This window comes from Struthio camelus, chromosome 28 (genome assembly GCF_040807025.1).
Source record: "Struthio camelus isolate bStrCam1 chromosome 28, bStrCam1.hap1, whole genome shotgun sequence".
NCBI classification, from domain to species: Eukaryota; Metazoa; Chordata; class Aves; order Struthioniformes; family Struthionidae; genus Struthio; species Struthio camelus.
Window position 1 is genome coordinate 1,212,166 of NC_090969.1, and position 19,897 is coordinate 1,232,062.

The following is a 19,897-nucleotide window of genomic DNA, read 5'->3' on the forward strand; positions in this document are numbered from 1 at the left end:
TGGGTCCCATCCCCTCAATGGGGGCCAGCCGGGCTGTGGGGCTGTTTGGGGCCAGGTGGGTCCCATCCCCTCATTGGGGGCCAGTGGGGCCGTTTGGGGCCAGGTGGGTCCCATCCCCTCAATGGGGGCCAGTGGGGCCGTTTGGGGCCAGGTGGGTCCCATCCCCTCAATGGGGGCCAGCCGGGCTGTGGGGCTGTTTGGGGCCAGGTGGGTCCCATCCCCTCATTGGGGGCCAGTGGGGCTGTTTGGGGCCAGGCGGGTCCCATCCCCTGGTTAGGAGGCTCCTCCAGCCCCGAGGAGCCCGGGGAGGGCAGGGAGCCCCAGCAAGGATGGAGGTCCTGGCGGTGGGTCCCGGGTTGCCCGGGGGTCGTCCCGCCTCGGTGATGGGGCTCAGCCGTGCTGCGGGCGAGGGGCCGCAGCAGGGGCTGCTCCGTTGGGGTGGGTTAGTGCCTGCGCTCGGTTATTTACCGCTGACGCTTGGCTGCGGTTCCTCTCTGGCAGCCTTGGGTTGAATTTTTACCTTTTTCCCCCCCCACCTTGTTTTTAAGCCAATATATTTGCCTTACTGCTCCCCACCAGCTCCTTATTTCTCAGTCCCCTATAACTCATTAGACGTTACGTGGTATTTATGACTCTAGAAACCTGCACAATCCTCATCCTGCTCTTTTTTTTTTTTTTTTTTTTTGGTTTTTGCATCAAGTTATGGTGTTGGGGCAGGGCGGCGTTCCCCGCAGCGCGAGCGGCCTGGGGCCGATGGAGAAAAGGGGCAGGGAAAGGGGTGAGGTTTCCGTGCTGGGGAATCCGCCGGGTTGTGAGGTCGCGGAGGCTCCGGGTCCCCTCCGGCGCCCGGGGCGATGCTGGTCCCCGCGGCACTCGGCCTCCTCTTGCTGGCGGCGGCGGGGGGCGGCGAGGACGCGGCGGCGGCGGCGGCGGTGGGTCGGCACGCCGTGGGCCGCCTGACCCGGCTGCTCTCGCTGGCCGAATGCCGGCAGCTCCGAGCCTGGTTGGCGGCGCCGGACGGCGACCTGCAGCGGGAGCTGGAGCAGCTCTCGGAGGCGAGGAACCCGGTGCCCCGGGGCCGGCGGGCGCCCGGCGCTTGCGCGGCCGCCCTGCGCGCCGCCGGGGCCGTCACCACCTGGGACCGGCTGTGGCGGGGCCTGCGCCGCGTCGGCCGCCCCGACGTGGCCCGAGAGCTGGGCAAGAACCTGAACCAGGACCGGAGCCTGGAGCTGCGCAGGCACGTGCAGGGCTACGGCCGCGCCGCGGCCCGTCTCGCCTCCTCCCTCCTGCTGCAGCCCGACCGGCGCGCCGCCGGCGGCAGGGCCCGCAGAGCCGGCGGCACCGTCCGCGGCGGGCCGCCGTCCCCCTACGCCCGCAGCCCGCTGGGTTGGGTCGGCCCCGTGGCTTCGGGCCTCCTGGCGGGCTTCCTCGCCTCCGTCTTCCTCTTCTTCCTCGCCGCCGCGGGATGGCGGATGCGCCCGAGGCCTCCGGACGGAGACGTTGACCGGCCGTCGGGTTTCCGGAGGGAAAGCGAGATTTAATAAAGCCCCGTGGAGGAGCTGAGCGCCGGGGAGGCCGAGCCCGGGTGTCCTCCGTCCGTGCGTCCCAAGGGACGGGGCCGGAGGGAGCCGGGCCGCCCGGAGGCGGGTGAGGAGGCCGCCCGGGCTCCGTGGTCGCTCCCCGTCCCGCCTGGGAACGGAGCAGCCCGCGGCTCTTCGCACGTGGCGTTTCCCGGCGCGCTCCGCGTCCAGAAACGGCCGAGAAAGGGGAAAAAAAAAAAAAGGCGTATTGGGATGCAAGGGTTAGGGAAAAACTGAAGGGCGAGTAGCGCCGACTACAGCCTTGACAGGTGGAGCGGTTCGAGTTGCATTTAAAAAAAAGTGAATGTTACAGAAATATTTAGCTACCGCCTTTAGGGCGTGCTGTTTGCCGAAGGATCGGCGCGTTCCCGGTTCCCGGTCGGAGCCCAGCGGCCTCGGCGCGGGAATCGCGGCCATCGGGCAAAAGGCGATTTTTGATACGGGCTGCGGGGCGGCCGCTGGCGGGGAACCTGCCCGGGCCGGGGGGGGCTGCGATCGCCCGATGCCCCGTCTGCAAACGGCCCCAAACCGCTCGGCCCCGCGCGTGTTCCCGGCTTCCTCCCGAATCCGTCCATCCTTCGTGCGCTCGCCGGCCGCACCGGTGGCTTCGTCGCCTGCAAAAAAGAAAGAAAGAAAGGTTGCGTCTCCTGATTTCTGGGAGCCGCCGGGCTGCTTTCGAGGTCGTTAAAAATGAGACGGACGAAAGGTTTTTATTGCAAAATAAAAGGATGTACGGTACGAAGGAAATGGAAACGCGGGCATCAAACTCCCAGCCCGCCGCTTTTCCGCCCTCGCGCCCCTCCGGCTGCTCCCGTCCTGGGCCCGGCGCAGCGATCGCCGCGGCGGGGACGATCTCGCCCCGGCGCCCGGCCCTCGCTGCAACCTCGCCGGCCGAGGAGGGGGGTGGTTTTGTGTCTCGCCGTTTTGCAAGACGGACCGCCTCGGCCATCTGGCTTCGGGTGGCTTCGCCCGGAGCCGATGCGCTGCCCGGCCCTCGGAGGCCGAGGCCGGGAGGCGCCCGCTCGCCCCGAGCCCGGCCGAAACCGCAGCCCTTGGGCACCGTCGCTCCGGGAGCGCCCGGGCCCGTCCTGCCGGCCGAGCCTCGGGTGCCGGACTTGGGCCCCGAGCTGGTTTTGGAGCGAAAAAGCAGAAAACGGGGAGCTGCGGCGCAAAAGCATCCCCGCGGCGCAAGGCGTCGCCGCTGCTGCCCGCTCGGAGCCGGCGGCCGCCAGCGGAGGGCACGGGGGCTTGCAGGCCCGGCCGCGGCGGCTTTTTTACATTTTTTTTTAAGTGGTTTTCCGTGGAAGTGCTCAGCCTGCAGCCCGTGTGCTCCGGGACGAGCCCGCCGAGCGGCACCTACCTGGCCCGGGAAGGGGACCGGCCCCGCGGGAGCAGCCGCTGCCCCCAACTCGCTTCCTGCCGCTTACGCTGCTCTCCTCGCCGCGCTCGCTGTCGCAGAAACCAACCCAAAAAGGCCCTTGAGCGTATGGAGGAGGTGGAGGGGAGGTAGGATGCAACCGGGCAAATAATTGGGACACCAAGACAACCTTACCTTGTACAGTGAAAAGGGTAACGTTTATTTTTATTTTTATTTTCTTTTGGCTTATAGCAACGTAATTCTTTAATCATGTTGGGTAAGGTCATTATGAGCCACCATGCAATTTCTAATACACTAATCTTCACTATTGATCTTTTACAGCTTTAACTTTTTTTTGCGGCGGAAAATTAAATAATTCGAACTCGGGTGTGGCCTCTATGTAATATCATGGTTTTATTTGTTTTTGTTTTTTTTTTCTCTTGTTCAGCATTGGCTTCTATATTTTAAAAAAAGGTGAACAGGAAAAGTGAATAAAGCAGCTTGGATTGGTATTTCTTTTTTTCCCTTTCCCCTCTGCTAAGAACACGGTAACAAACCACTAAAAAAAGGGAGGCTTTGATAAGTGGGGCGAGGGAGGAGAGCTACTTGCTGTAGTCTTAATTTCTTGGCTACGTGTTTTTAAGTGACAACCCCACGCTTTATTCCCGCTACCCTAAATCTGGACCATAAAGGCTGCGCGTGCATCTCGGTGCACGACACCAACGTCCTTCGAGCGCGGCGTCCCAAGCTTCCCTTCCGTCCTTGGCTTCACCTAGTGAAGAGGTACAAAAAACGCAGCTCCGTTATTTGCAGCACCTGTGAACTGTGGCTGACGGAAACATCCGCTGTAGGACGGAAACTAAGCGATTTAAAAAAGAAACAGAAAAAGAAACGGTGACGCTTGGCGCGGAGCCGGACTGACTCGGTCGACGAACAGCCGGAGAAAGTAGCCGTTCCTGTTGCTTTTCAGCAATCCTGACTGCCGATACCACTGGCCCCTTGCATTTGATACAGACCTAATGTTAAAAAAATAAATATATATACATAGTTTGAAGGGACTCTCTTTTTTTTTTAAGTGAGCGAGTAGCTTAATGAACTTGCCAGCGCGAGCGCTAAAGGTACCAAGCGGCACGTATGAGTCAATAGCCCAGCTTAAGAACAATTATGAAGTTTAGCCAAATCTTGCATAGAAGTGGTCAACTTATTGCACATTGGAACCCAAAAATATATTACTTTTGCTGTTGCAAAGAGAACTTGCAATAAAGCTTTTTATTTTTTTTCCTTTTTTTTTTCTTTTTGATCTAGTTCAGGGATAGGGTTTTTGTTTTTTTTTTTTCCTTGGGGAATGTTTATTGGCTATCTAAAGTCTAAGGAAAAAGGAAAAATATTAAAAAAATAAAAATAAACATGGACAATGGCATAAGCCAGAAGCCATTCTATTATTTTTTGTAGTTCTTTGTATTTACAAAAAGGCATGCCGATAAAATAAAATGATATATTACAGTATTTATAATATTCTCTTAAAAAGTTCAACCACACTTTTCAGCTATTTTTTTTTTCTTTGTGCTGTTTACAAGGTAGCCTGTACATACGTATGCAGTTTTTTCTTCTGTATTATACATCGCATCCTCGGAGCAACGGGGGGGGGGGGGGGGGGGGGGGGCAAGAGCGGAGGGGCTAGAAACGGCTCGGCGCCGCGTTCCCGCGGCGGGGACGGGCTGCTCGAGGCCTCTCCGAATCGTCTTGGGCCGGGGGGGGGGGAGATTACGCAAACCAAGCTGCCTCCTAAAAGACCTGGTTCTCTGGGTTATTTTTTTGGTTTTATTTTTTTTTTGCTTAAAAAAAAAAAAATTTTTTTTTTCTCCCTTCTGTTCCGGGTACCCTTAATTTGGGCCACAAACGCCCGCGTTTAACGAAGTCGGCGCAGTCCGCGTTGCTCCTGTTTAAGGTCGGCAAGCGGGCAGCGAAGCCGCGGCGCTGCTGCGCTGCCCGCCGGCCCCGAGGGCAACCAGCCGCCCGCCGTTGGGCCGAGAAACGCGACCCGGGGACGGCGGCCAGGTCGTTAAGGGGGGGGGGAAGAAAACCCCGAGCGTTGAAAGGTGTGATGTGTCCCGGCGCGGTATTTACCGCTGCAGCCGGACGCCTGGGCGAGAGGCAGCGCCGAGTCCTACCCGCCCTGCAGGGCCTTTGCCGCGAGAAAGCGAAGGCGCCCGGCTCCGCGCTGCAGCTCGCGTTACGCCGCTGGGCTGGCGACTGCAAGGTGCTGCACGGGAAAGAAAAAAGGAAAATTAGGAAAAAAAAAAACCAAGAAAACAACAAAAACACCCCCCACCACCTTTTGGCTGCAGAAGCAAAGAAAAGGAACAACCACCACCAAAAAAGAAAAGCAGCCTCCAAGTGCAAGCAGCAGCGCCCGGTCTCACGGGCGGCCTGGAAGAAGGGTCGGGCGCGACGGAGTAGCGGCCCTTTCCCCCGGCCTGCGCTTGGGGTGGTAGGGAAGCCCCCAGAATTGCACCTGCAGCGATAACCTGCTACTTTCCTCAGCACTTATCGCTTTAAAATAAGCAAACAAAGTGTCTACGCTGCAGGACGGAGGCTGAAGAATAATGAATGATTGAATTTGACAGGATACAAATGGATTTACTGACCGGCAGTTAAGCCCTAGAGTTTGGTTTTACAGTGACGTCGCGTAACAAGCCAGTCTCAATCTTTATCATCTCCCCTTGGACGAGGTCCAGAGCAGCATTTAGTTTTGTTATAGTTCAGTGTGCAAAAGATGGCTGTATGGGGGGGAAGTAAGGAAAGAAAGACACGTTGTTAAACATACACACACACAATTAGTTCATCTGCTTGTTTCATTTTTTTTTTTTTCGTTTGTTTGCTTGTCCTACTGGCAGGTCTACGCAAGATTGCTAAGAACGGGTAAGTACCGGTGAAGGGCATGTTTATCGTTACGGTTTATCTCCGAATACAGTGGACGGTAGTCAGTGGAGTGCCTCGAATTTATGGCTTAACACACTGCTGTGGACGGATTACCGAGTGTCTTGTGGTTTAATGGTTCCTCATGCATGGTTCCTGGTCACGGCATGCCATCATGCAAATCGGTTCTATGCATTGAACGAGCACTTTTTTTGGGGGGGGGGAAATCAGCCTGAGCTGGCTCCAGGCTGAAGGTACCCGATGACCCCATCTCCCAAACCAAGTAAAGCCCATGTAGAAAGTAGAATGCAGATAATAAATACCAAATAAACTATGACAATTAAATGACATGGGCTAAATGGGGGGTTTGTTTCTTTTTTTTTGTTTGCTTTACTTATTTTCACATTTTTCTTTTTTTTTTCCTTTTTTTTTTCTTTTTTTGCTGCTTAACTAATTGCAAATCTAGTTTTGCATGAACAAACCCTTTAACACTGCGACTTTTGGGTTTTCTTTCAATAATCAACAAAACGGGAAAATAAAATCCATTTCTGGCTGCTTTGGAAAAATACATGAATCCCAGCAGCAGGTTTTGTTTCTGTGTGTGTGTTTTATTTTGCTTGTTTGTCCTAAGTTGCATTGACTGATGTGGAACATGCAGTATCCACCTGCCCAAACAATAGAAAATCCTTTTTTTTTCCTTTTTAGTTTTTAAATGTTTGTTTACAAGGGTCCTTTAAACAGGTGGTAGGGTCACTGCTTTAGATGCAACGCTGTCACACAGTAAGCAGACTATGTTTGGTATAAGATCTTCAGGTAAGTGTCTCCACAGCTGTTCTGTATTGATATATTTCATGAAGTTTGTAAACAATCTTTTCACTTGCAAATTTTTTTTTAATTTGTACAATTTTATTATTTTGTCTCAACACTTGGATTCCCTGACATCTTTTGGTCTTTTCGCTCTTTCTCGTCTTCCTTCCTCTGCCCGTTGCTGTTTTTCCTTTTCTGGTTTAGTAACACTGTCATATGATGGCAGAGATGCAGTGGAGGGGGTGCCTTCTTTTTTCTCCCTGTTTGCTCCTCCGTTTTCCAATTTTGTGGAGACAGGCTTTCGACTAATAAAACCCCGCCTTGCTAAACGAGCCCTGTAAGCCCTCTGGATAACCACTGCTGAAACCTCCTCCTGCTTACGCCGCAGCGTAGTTGTGATGGGCTCGTAAGACACTTTGGAAGGGTTGGATGCCACAAATCTTTCCTCCATCTGTTGTCTCAGGATGTCCAGCTCTCCACTGTCCCCCAGGACACGTTTGGTGAAGGCAAACAGGATGTCTAAACAGTGAATCCTGTCTCCGCTTACCATAGGCAAGTCCATGGCAATGAGTTCAATGGTGTTGGGTTTGGGGACACGGAGAGGATGCTCCAAAGCATCAGCAAAGTCTGCTAGCTTGCAGTATTCGATGAACTGCGTGGCATCGGGGTCAAACTTCTCCCAGATCTCATAGAAGGTTTCAAAGTCATCCTCGCTTAGTGGATCGGCACTCTCCTCGGTGGCCACGCTGAAGTTCTCCAGGATGATGGCAATGTACATGTTCACCACGATCAGGAAAGAGATGATGATGTAACTCACGAAGAAAAATATCCCCACGGAAGGGTTCCCACAATCACCCTTAAAACCACTCCCAGGGTGCTCCTTATCTAGGTCGCAGTCTGGCGGCCTGTTTAGGATCGGCAGCAGCAGGCCATCCCAACCAGCCGATGTGGTGATCTGGAACAAGCAGATCATGCTGTTTCCAAAGGTCTCAAAATTGAACATATCATCTATGCCAGCCTCATGCTTGACGTAGGCAAAGTTTGACATGCCAAAGATGGAGAAGATGAACATGACCAAGAACAGCAAGAGGCCAATGTTGAACAAGGCAGGCAAAGACATCATTAAGGCAAAAAGCAAGGTGCGGATTCCTTTGGCTCCTTTGATCAAACGCAGGATACGTCCAATGCGAGCCAGTCGGATGACTCGGAAGAGAGTGGGCGACACAAAATACTTCTCAATGATTTCGGCCAGGAACATACCTAAAGTAGAAGAGAAGGAAGAAGTGTGACAACAGAGACGTAAAGTCTGCCTCTGGTTCTGAAGCTAGGTAAGAGTCTGGGGCCACAGAACCGCTTGGTCAGATTTTTCACAAGAGGCCAGCATTTGAGATGCCTCACTTTCAGGCAGCTAAGTCTTAGCTAGCTGCTCCCTAAATAGTTCTTCTAAATGGAGAGGGAGAGGGTACAGCTGCAGCATGATTCATTCCACCTGCATAAGGATGGATGAGTTGTTTCCTGGAGGTGTCCAGTTCTCCATGCCTAACTCTGCCACGGGAGCCTAGACAATACATTTTGGTTATGGACTCTATTTTGGAGGTGCTTAAAAAATATGTAAGTCATCTTATTTTAAGCAGCAGACAAATCCGGATCAGAGCTTTAGCCTGCAGGACAGTCTCTACATTTTGGCTGGTGTCTTGTCGATATGCCCAGGCAGAGTTGTGTCCATGCAAATTTTCTGAGTGATACTGTTGTACTTGTGAGATTATGCATAAATTACAGATTAGCCCCTAAAAACAGTAACTTGGTGGAAGAAACTAGTCTAATCACCTTCCACCTAAACTGAAAACAAGAGAGTGCAAATCACATGCTGATGTAGGTTGGAAGCACGACAATGCTGTATTCAGGAACGTCACAATGCTTATGAACGCCTATGAGGCGAGTAAAATTTTTCCTTTAAAGATAGGGAAAGAGTAATTGTGTTTTACTCAATATAACTGGAAATGAATTCCAGAACTGAGGGAGAAGGGGACATTAGTCAGGACTTCCAACTGCAAAACTATGCCACAATCGCTTCACAATATGCTATATGGTATTTTATGCATCCAGCATAAAATACATCCTCTTCAATGATAAGAATATGCTCCACTCTGCAAACACCAAGGAAGAGAGCCTAGCTCTGCACGGCATCAAAGAAAGTTGTACAATGCACAGATCTCTAATTGGCATCGCACTTACCCACGATGGACAGAATCACGACTACAAAGTCAAAAATGTTCCACCCAATGGTGAAATAATAGTGCCGCAAGGCGAACATCTTCAGCACGCACTCGCAGGTGAAGAAGATGACAAACACCAGGTTGATCCAGTAGAGGATGTTCTCCATCTGCTTGCTTTGTGTGTCTGTCTCCACCATCATGGTCACCATGTTGAGGCAGATGAGCATCATGATGACTATATCAAATGCTTGCTGAGTAACAAAGTCAAAGACAGCTCCCTGAATGCGGTTCTGCGCAACAGGAGAGAGAGACAACGAACCAAACAGGTTTGAACAAAAAGCTACTATTAGCCAAGAAATTTATTGCACTGTTAGGGTAAAAACAGTTAAGGACACAGCCATTTCCATGATCTTTGTTATGAAGATTTCAAGGCAGGCTCTACCCACAGTCCAATCTGTTTGTGGGAAACGTATGAAAATGTTAGCCTTTAAACCCCAAACATGCTACCAAAGACCTATTATCAGCATATCTTGTTCACTGTTGAGACCAAAGGCAGGTTGATGCATTTCCGTTCACAGATGGAGAAAGCAGCCCGGTCGATATTGCCGTAGTGACCGGCTGCAGAATACTTGAACTACATTTCAGCTATCTCCTTCGGGTCCTGGCAGCAGTCTAGTCACAGCAGCAGGCAGATCAGCAGGATGACTTATCTACAGCAATGCAGACATTACCTAAGGGCCTCACCCTATGTCACACATAAAGCCTTGCACAAAGCAGGGAAAGTACTTTGGACTCAATCAGTATAACCCCCAGGGCTGGCTGACTGTCCGAGATCCCCCCTCGCTAGTGCCAGGAAGCCTCCTACTCTGTGGCTGGCCTTTCAGCCAGACCGGATGTTCAGACTGTTTTGTTGAATCAAGTGAGGCAATTGACTAGTATCAACCACGGCTGTAGCACTTTACCCTTTCTCAGCTCATACCAGCATTATAATGACAAGAACATGGTGATGTGGAATCAAGCACGAGTGAGACCTAAGGAAGCTTTTGGAGCTGAAGCTCCTTTGAAAGTCTGCTCTGCATTTTCTTCCTTCAGTTCCCATTATATCATACTCACCAGAGGTCGGGGAATAGGTTTTTGAGGCTTCTTTGAGCCCAGTTTTTTCATGGCATTGTAGTACTTCTTTTGTTCTTCTGTCATGAAAATATCTTGACCTCCGAAGTAAAGGGGCAAAAGGAAAACTGGTTACAATCAGCTCATACACCAGAGAGGAAAGGAATCATACACTAGCTAAGTCATGAGGATACCTACCATATGGGAAGTTGGTGGCAGCTATTTTAGACAGAAATAACTTGTACTAATACCCAAGACATGCTGATTTTCCTTTAAAGAAAACTGAGTATTCTTCCTATGAATAACTTGTTTTTACTTCATTACATCCTTCCAATCCCCTCTCTCATCTGCAATAAACCCACAGCAGAGGTTTCACATTTGTTCTAAAATGGAGGCCGCGTAAACAGGCACTTCATACATGCAAATCCTCAACTAAAGTTCCAGAGAAGAAAAGCAGCATTAAAGAGAGAGGAAATGACAGTGGCAAGAGAGGAGACCCACTACGTCCAGTCTGCATATTGTAGCCAAGACCAGAAAACAGAAATGCATGAAAATTAAGTTGAGGGAAAATTTCCAAACTTGGGTAGAGTTCTAGCTAAAGTTTTGCATTGCCTCTTGCACTCCGTGAGCCTGTTTAGCTGCTCTCAGAGGGACTGGGTAGGGAATGGCACACTAAATGTCACAGTGGTTCTACAGCCCATAGCGCGAAGAGAGGAGCCTAGTGCCACCGAGTGAAGTTCTTCAGCTTTTGTGATGCAGAAAAGCCCCTCTGGCCCGAAGAAGCGGCAGTCCTGCCCCTCACACAGACAGGCCTCATCTCCTCTACTAATCAGCAAATATCGATCACTTATCTTTTTCTTTTGTTGATTGAAGTTGTCAATGATGACACCAATGAACAAGTTCAGGGTGAAAAAGGAGCCAAAGATGATGAAGATTACAAAATATATGTACATGTAAATGTTGTCCTCATACTTGGGCTGCTCTTCTTGCTGAATGGGAGAAGAGAAATAAGTGACATTTCAAAGACATCACAAGATAAGTTAAAATGAAGACAGTTCTGTGAGCTTTTCAAAGGGGTGCTCACTTAACTGATACAAAACAAAAACATACCTAGACCAGATTTGAGTCAGTTTACCTAAAGGAGAAAGTAACTGCAACTGAATCTTCCTTTTTCCCCTCATGTATGTTATACCTTGGATCGCTGTTTCCTCCACGTTTCCACAAAGATAATGGGGGCAATGAAAGAAAAGGCAACCAGACACTATGGCCTTAATTCCTCAATAAATCCAGCGCTTGCCAAGACAGGACTGCGAGAGAAGCATTAGTCATGTTTCCAAGTATTCACATGGAAGGCAGTCATGCTCTGTAAGCTGTGGTTATATATGGTCCTCACACTGTTTAAAGTAACGCAAAAGTACACGTGTGTGTCCTCTAGGTATATGCAGGGAGGCTAGATGGGGAGAGCCTCCCCAAAAATCACAGAAAGCTGTTAACACACAAGCTTCCAAAAACCAATCAGCAAGAGTTTTTAACTTAATGTAGCCATCAGACCTCATTTTCAGAAATACAATATGCTATAGTTTAAACTGACTTTCACTGTAATTGAGGTCAGTGCTGCTGTATTAGGCCCATAAAATATACAGCCATTTGCAAATCATAAAGAAACCATCCCTGCAATGACAAGCACTGTCGGAGTGAAAAACATTAGTCCTTTCTTTTGGAGAGGGGCATAAAAGTATATTATTTGATCAAAAAGGGAAAACATTTTTACATTGTCCCCATGTATTCATACTGGGGTTTTTTCCTGCCTTTTTTTTTTCAGTCCCGTTCAGCATGCGACAAGAAGAAACATTTTAAAATCTTTTCACATAAAGCCAAGAGAAGAGAAAAAGAGGGGAAAACGGAACATAGTGGTATTTGCATGATTCCAGCATGCAAGAACAAGAAAAGTGCCCGAAGAAAGAATTCCAACCGTTCCAGGATTTCTGAAACTGGATTCAGACAGTGACTTGTAGGTCATGTAGGTGCAAGGTTCAGGAGGAGCGTCCCTGGCCCTAAGCAACCAGAAGACTCTTGCTCTTTTGGGTTTGGTTGAGTGTCTTTTAACTTACCACACTGACAGCAGCAAATTAAACATAATCACAACATAAACGCATAACATAAGCACAGTTCTACCATTTTTACTCTTGAATTTAAAGAAAACAAAATAGCAGGGTGAAATATGGGGAGGTGAGACTGCATGTGGTGGTGTACTTTACCTTTCTGGAATCTACTGCTGCGTACATGATGTCCATCCAGCCCTTGAAAGTCGCCTAGCAAAGAAAACACACGTTCTCTTAGACAGAATTCACGGGGAGTAAAAATGAACAAGTCTGATTTGTGTCAGCTCTATCAAGGATTCCCTGGCACTCTTCACCCCCCTTTAAAATGAACTTCAACATTATTTAAATATGTCTCTTTTCATTTCGTCTAAATGCACGGGTTCATTGTCATCTCATGCAAGATTTGGTGGAGACTCTTTTGGGGCCGCTTTGTGCACTGGGAGACCCAAACTAGGCAAAGGGATGAGAGATGAAACAGGGATTGTATTCCAGACCTAAACCTGAGTGGAATTAATGGGACTGCTGTATTACATGGAGAGGGAACAGGTCAAAAACAGAAAATACTTCAGAAAAGCTCATGTTTACCAATAGGAGGGAGGCGGCAAAGGCAAAACTTACAACTTGCAGAAGAGCCAGATATCCTGCCCCAACGTTGTCAAAATTAATTTTCACATTCTTCCATCGAATCTCAGTGGAGTTGGGTGGCATCAGTGCTTCGCAGTCTGTCTTGTTGTTAACAACATCTATGTCAAAGCGCTCCTCAGCTGTTTCATTAAAGCAGTAATGATATTTCCCGGCAAACAGGTTAACCCCCATAATGCTGAAAATCAGCCAGAAGATAAGGCAGACCAACAACACATTCATAATGGAAGGGATAGCGCCAACCAAGGCGTTGACAACCACCTGTGTTGGAAGGGGTGGGAAAAAGTTTCAGTATAAAACACAAGGCAGGAGACAGCAAGCATCAATACAGCTGTTTTTGGGGGGGGAATTGGAGGTAAGGCCACTGACAGATGGGCGGCATTCACTCCATGCACAGTTGGCAGTGAACTTATTCCAAGCGGTGAAAAAAATCTGCTTAAAAGCCACCTGAGAAGCACTGTTTTTTAAAATAAAACAGGCCAGGTTGGTAGTTTTACTGGTATTGATTTTGGATTTTTTTTTTTTTTAAGTTAAAGAACAATTATGTTAAATAATTTTAGTTGCCAAAAGGGAGAAGGGATATTAGTGAGTGAGGCTCAAACTCTCTTCTTAGTTAGGCTCCTAACTACAATTTTCTCAGAGCCAGGTTTGACGAGACTTTTGCTTGTCAGCCGGGGCCCTTACGGCCATTCCCCACTTTCAAACAAGGCTGTTTTCACTTCAAAGCCTGCTTCCTGCTCCCACTGAGCTCCGCAGCAAACTGCGCGGCACCGACTTCGATGGGAACAGGACCAAGCCCTGGAATTGCTCTGTTAAGACTCAGCAGTGAGTTGGTGTAAACATCAAGATCATATTTGTGACTAAGCAAGGCCAATCATGTTGTCTCAGGCAGACAGCTGAGCATGCAGCTAGGCAGGCTCAAGAAGACAGAAAAGCCATGTTCCTTCCTCCAAACTGCAGCAAACACAGCGCCCAGCGCTGGGGGGTTTGTCAGAGCTCGTATCTTCCACCTCGCGCCTAATTTTAGTCCTTCACGGTTTGGGAGCAGCACGTCCCTAAGCATCCCTGACCAACACATGACAAAATTTCAGCTATCAGGCTTTTAATAGAGCTAGGTCAGCAGGATATTAAATCTTTTATTATGATCTCCTAATTTAGATCCCTTTAATAGATGAACAGAATCTAAACTGTTTTAGCCCTCTGCCACAGTTCTCAAAGACTTCTCTAAAACACTGTGATTCAGTAGTCCTCAAATGCCAACACACGGGCCACAACCGGCCCTGCCACGGCTCCTGGCCGTGATGCAGCGTCCCCTCTCCTTCTCCACGATCCGTTTGCTAGACGCAATCGCCACGCACGCGATAAGCTCTGCAGCAGGCATCTCTCCCCCGTCACAGTAGGCATGAAAAGCTGGAGCCAACCGTGGTCTAGATAATAAGTGGCATTACAATATTATCACGTAACAGCACAAATTCATCACTGTAAACCCAGTGACTTGTAAAGATTAGGATCAGGCCCTCCACAGGGGCTTTACACATAACGCCTTTGCTTTCATTTCTCCCAATTTCACCCAACTAGGATGCTCCGCTGCCAAACACCAATACGACAGCAACCATGCCTTGTTATTTTAAGGCTCTTCGGATATTGGCATGCTGGCTTATTCCAGTTCACCACAGGAACGAGAAAAAGTTTTACATCCTCCTGCAATCGTTTACCAAAACAAACATGGTCACTTCGAGCATGTTAAATTTATACAGCTTTCAAAACGATCCGAGAGAAGGAACATGGCTTTTGTGTGCAGACTGAACATTGGCAGTTGACAAAGATGCATGCATGTTCCATAGCATTACTGTCATACTTCCTGAGTCATTTAAGAGCACAGCAAGCTCTTTACGATGCAAATTACTATGGAGTAGAGAAAAGCAAAGAACTACATTTTATGTTTCCTTTGCAAAGGCATTTCAGATCTCTATTCTCTGGCTCAGCAGAATTGTTCTGGCTGTACAGGGCAGCAACACTTGTCTTAAAAGTCAAAACAAAGGAAAAATGAATTGGTTTTATGTAACTAACAGAGTTACTGAGTAGTAGTTATAATTCTGTATCAGTTTTGCTCTACGGAAAATTCCCCACTTTAAACATAATTTCTGGTTTGTGTATTGCAAATCACAGCCTTTTCTCCCGCATGGTTTTAAAATAGCATTTACTATCTAGAGATTTAGTGCTAGGTCTTTTCCTTTGCGATTACAAGTCTCTCATGACACTTAGCTAAACTACTGATTAGCAATATACTTCAGCAAAAACGACCCTGCGCTTTAGTGGCAATAAAATTAATTAGGACTGAACTGATAACGTCCTAGGGGTAAAACACTTCCATCTGGATAAAATTTGTCCATGTGCAGAGTCAACCACAGCAGCACATCGCTCGAAGGTTCATCACTTTGGGGAGGAGTTTGCACAAAGTTGGGGAGGAAAAGGGACCCAAGCGCCCAAGGGGGTGACAAAGTCAGGTCTGAGGAGGAGACAAGGTGCTGAACCCCCAGGCAGGGCCCAAACATGGCCTGGCAAAAGCTCTAGCTTTGTGCCGATGGAAAAAACGTCATCCTCTGTGACTGTATTCTAAAATAAAGCTTAGTATTAAGCTAACAGAGCCTAAACAATACACAGAAATAATGGTAGGGTGGCTTATCAGGGAAGGAACAACCCTCTTTGGATTTACTGTAATATTGTCACTTTCCACAAAATTTGAGAATTTCTTGGAAAATTCCTGATTAGTTCATTGCATCTTTCACACTGTATTTTGCACTAAATTACACTAGAGCAAATTAAAGGCAATCGAAGTGGAATCACTCCAGCCAGACGCTGAAGTCATCTAAGTGACTGTTATGTTCTTCAGGGTTTGGGGGGGGCGGGTTCCCCTATACATATATTTTTAATATATCTCTAATTGTGAGCTAACTGAGGTCTAGCACAAAAGACCTAAATTATTGTTATAATAGCAAGTGGGAAACCCATTAATACAACATACCCTTTACTTACAGAAACACACAGGTTTTTTTGGCATGTTCTTATGAGATTATTTCAAGCCAAAAAAGAAAAAAAGCACCAAAATACAGAATATTAGTGGTAAAGTAGCAAGGCACTGCAATAATTTCAGATCCTCAAGAGAGTGGTGCTGTCTAACAATTTGAGGAAAGCTTGTTAAGTTCAATGCTTTGCTTGTGCTTTACTGCTAGTTTCACAGTGACAGGACAGGGGACCATAAAAGCATGGCAGAAGGGAGGGAGTGGAAAGGAAAAGCTTCACTATCAGACAAGGCTTCCAGTCGCCACCAGACTGGACTGAGAACAACAAGGTGCAACAAGAGGAATTAAACCAAAACCTTTTTTTTGTTTTCCCCCTCCAAACAGCTGAGCTCCCCACCATTCCCTTCCTGAAGGCTCGAGTTATTCAAGGAAGGAAGCAGCTTTTTACCCACTTGCACGCAGATTGCATTTTTAAAACCCCCTCCGATATTCTTTCAATCACATCCCACCAGTGGCCAACACCTAGAGGGGGTGGAGACACTGAGGTGGTTCAAATTCTGCTTCTTTGCACCTGGTGATTCTCCCTAGATAAAAAAAAAAAAAAAGTTACAGCTGAGAAGCCCCCTCAGATGCTAGAGGTCAAAGCCAGGCTAAATGAGAACAGCCAAGTGTTAACATATTCTACAAATGGCATGTGGTTTGGGCCAGTAATTAATGTAATGAGGCAGCTTAATGCATCTCCCTTTCTTAGGAGGGGAGTGTGCAGCGGTGGGCAGGGTGAGGGGACAGAAACGATAGAGGTGATCAAGTCAGCAGCTGCATCATGATTCTGTTTGGAAGTTTCTTTCCACCAGTTTGATCAGTTCTAGCATGCTTAAAAAAAACCGCTCCACAGGCATGCAGAAGGATCAGCTGCTAATGGCATCTTACCCTCATCCCCTCAAATCGGGACAACGCTCTTAAAGGCCTCAAAGCTCTTAGTGTCCTAAGGGACTTTATGGCACCTAGTTCCGAGTAGCCCAGGGCATTAGCTATAAGGCTGACTAAAGAGACCTACACAGAAAATAGAAAAAAAAAAAAAGAAAGAAAAAGAAAAAAGAAAAAAAAAAGAAAAGAAAAGAAAAAGAAAAAAAGAAAAAAAAGGTTCCAGACTGTTAGAATGAATCCCCTAGCACTGATTGCCCAGCCCAGGCTGCCGGCCTGGGCCCCCATAGATAAATACCGAAGACATGACACCAGCTGCCTACTTCACTTGACTGAAACGACCTGGAAGGAAATAATGCGGTTGAGAAAGGCATAAGAAAAAAACATAGGGGAAAGATAAGTGAGAGAGAGGCAGAGACACACAGACGGAGAAGGGGTCTGTCGGAAGGAAGAGCCCAAACGGATGACAAAAACCTTACCCTCGCCCTTTACTGTCTGCAGGATCCCAGCGGCTCCCATTAAATTAAGCCAGACAAATTTTAAAGGTACCTATGAGAAAGAATACAGATAAATACACACACTGCACAAACTGCGCTCAACTTGTACAGCAAGCCACCGCGCTCACGCAGAGCGGCAGCGTCTCGTCCACGGCAATGGCCTTCAGGGACAGGAGCTGTGACAGACTTTGCTTCTGTCAAAATAATTTTGAAAAATGTGAACGCTAGCTCCATATGATACAGTCCCATCTTTGGTACTAAAGCAGCTAAGTCCAACTTTTATTGCCTTAAAAACCCAGGAACAGGGTTTTTTTTTTTTTTTTGCTTATAACAGATCAACTGTCAAGCACTTTTCTGCCTCCTTGAAGCTGCAATGACATCTGTGACTGTCTTTGAGGGAAGACAAGGACAGGCAAGCATCTTACAGATGGCGAAAGTGAGTATACACTCGTTACGTGGTTGCTCAAGCGCATACCCTGAAACTATGACAAGGCCGGAGATAGGTTTCTTATATCCATTTTTCAACACCATAACCACAACGACAGTCCATTTTCTTTAGCAGCTGGGAATCAAATTTAGGCTCTGCAACTACTGGATGTCCTTAGCCAATGGGTACGAGGGCAGCTCAGGGTCTCGCAGGATCAAGACTTGTATCACCAAAAACGTGAAAGCATGGGACCATCTAGTTTTAAACTGCCAGGTGCATTTAGGGCAGCAGTCCAAGTCCCATGCTAGCCAAGGGAACGCTCTTTGGATTAAGTCAGGCTTGACTTGGCCATATATAAATAACATCTGCAGACCCCATTTCGTCTGCATCCCACTCTCTTCCATTTTTGGCTAGTATCACATTACAGACACAGATAAGAACACATATGCCAACCTTCAAAAAAAAAAAAAGAAAAAGAAAAGAAAAAGAAAAGACATCAATATACGGTGACAAATAATGGAAAACCCTGAGACCTCCTCCCATAGTAGGTTTTTCTTTTGACCTTCAGTTAATTCTCAGAACAGGACACTTTATTTATCCTTCTTTTTAAAAAACAGGGACATTAAGATACTAAGGTGAAATTAATCACAAGGATGATCCTTAAGAAAAGCCCACACACTCCAGGAAAATTTCAGGACCACATTTCAAATACATAAACATGCAGGAGAATTTCTGTGCCAGTTTCTGGACTTCCTTCATCATACCTGACAACTGTCTTCTCACCTAGCGTATGAGAGACTGAACCAAGGATCGTCAGAGATGAAAAGCTCGATTTGTACAGTCTGGCCTGAAGAATCACCTTTTGTTATTATAGGTTGTAAAAGACTCTTACCCTCTGTGGGCCAAGCACATGAAGGCATATATTTCCTCATCCAACACCAGTACGTGAGCTCTACCCATCACAGCTTTCCAAGAACGGCAACACTGCTCAGACAGCAGCAAGCGAACATGTTTTCAGTCTATCTGGTAGAGGGATGTTTGGAAGAATTACAGAACTTCCTTGCGCTTGCAGGATGCAGATTCCACCTTATTTTACTGTTTGTGCCAGTGCTTCGTGCTTTTGCTGTCTTCATAGCTGCCCCGAAACAAACGGCCACAACAGATATGGCTCTTTTAAGGGTTTTCCATGTGGTTTTGATTTTGAAATTACACTGATTAAAAAAAAAAAAAAAAGGCCAGGGGCACCCCAAAGATTTACAACAGAGCCTTTGTGAAACAAAATCAACCTACTCGGGGAGGAATCGAGGAGCGGGCACATTTAAAGCCCTGGTTCCCTGCAGTTTAGCTCTTTCAAAGCTGAGATTCAGATCCCAGGCTGAGCTACTCCTTTTCTACAACAGATTGAATAGTCTCTGTTTGGGACACTGGGACTGCACAGCTATTTGAGAACATGCATAGTATGCCAGAAACAAGCAGAATGGAAAACGCTATAAGAAATCATCTGAAGGACAAACTAACTGTGTGATCTCCATGTCAGGCAGGGCTGCACAAGCAGTGTCAGCACGGGCGTAAGCTCAAAGCAACCTAGCCCACCAAGCAAAACCAGTTCCCGTGAAACTCTGAGGAGGGGAGTCCATAGTTAAATTCAGATAGAACATCCATAGGATTTTGCTGGAAAACTGATCAGGATTCAAATCCCAAATTTCAAAGTATAGGTGGGATTTAGAGGTATGAGCTGTACAGTCCATGCACACAAAGTATGGCGTTTCTCTCCATAAATATAATATGGGACAAAGGCTTAATTGAATTCTCAATTTCAGGGCTTCTTCCCCTTCGGGTAACACCTTGCTCCTGAGTATCACTGACAAAATGGCAGTGAAATTTCCAACGGCTATTTTAGCTTCCATTGGCTTTTTCCGGTGTTATTCTCTCAGGACACTCCAACAGAATAGCCAGTGGGCACCACAGCAAGACAAAAGGAATTGCAAATTGACTGAAAAGCAGAAGCCTTCATTATTACCCAGCAATCTTCACAAATACCCCAGCAAGCTTTGGGAATCAGAGGAGGAGGGTTATTTGACAATGCTATCAAACCTGAAAAATAACATTCAAGAGCGTTGTTATGATGCAAAGGCTTATTCTCCATTAGTTATGGCTGCCATCATGTGACTTCACTCAAACCCCATTTATGCCACATTAGAAACGTTGAACAAAATTTGTTTAACAGATACAGGAGAAGAAGCATAGCTGAGATTTTGCTGAGTAGTATTCAGCCTTGGTTCATTACTTTTAA

At 47.5% G+C, this 19,897-nt stretch overlaps 2 protein-coding genes across 10 annotated transcripts in view; one reads left to right on the forward strand and one right to left on the reverse strand.

Moving 5' to 3' along the window:
* The first annotated feature begins 854 nt into the window (after positions 1–854).
* TMDD1 (transmembrane and death domain 1) lies at positions 855–1,541 on the forward strand. The gene has a single exon (XM_068921118.1). The coding sequence runs from the start codon at positions 855–857 to the stop codon at positions 1,539–1,541; it is 687 nt and encodes a 228-aa protein (XP_068777219.1).
* Positions 1,542–3,336: 1,795 nt separating this feature from the next.
* The window catches only part of SCN8A (sodium voltage-gated channel alpha subunit 8), a 66,541-nt gene continuing 49,980 nt past the window's right edge, over positions 3,337–19,897 (reverse strand). For 7 of the 9 annotated variants that reach the window (XM_068921524.1, XM_068921532.1, XM_068921530.1 and 4 more), the window contains 7 exons: positions 16,687–16,809; positions 12,710–12,994; positions 12,248–12,301; positions 10,841–10,978; positions 9,993–10,097; positions 8,899–9,169; positions 3,337–7,923 (listed from right to left, as the gene is read on the reverse strand). In XM_068921524.1, coding sequence (XP_068777625.1) covers positions 6,776–7,923; positions 8,899–9,169; positions 9,993–10,097; positions 10,841–10,978; positions 12,248–12,301; positions 12,710–12,994; positions 16,687–16,809 — 2,124 coding nt within the window. In that variant the 3' untranslated portion in view covers positions 3,337–6,775. The remainder of the gene's footprint in view (positions 7,924–8,898; positions 9,170–9,992; positions 10,098–10,840; positions 10,979–12,247; positions 12,302–12,709; positions 12,995–16,686; positions 16,810–19,897) is intronic. The other 2 variants (XM_068921525.1, XM_068921531.1) reach the window with 1 other exon arrangement.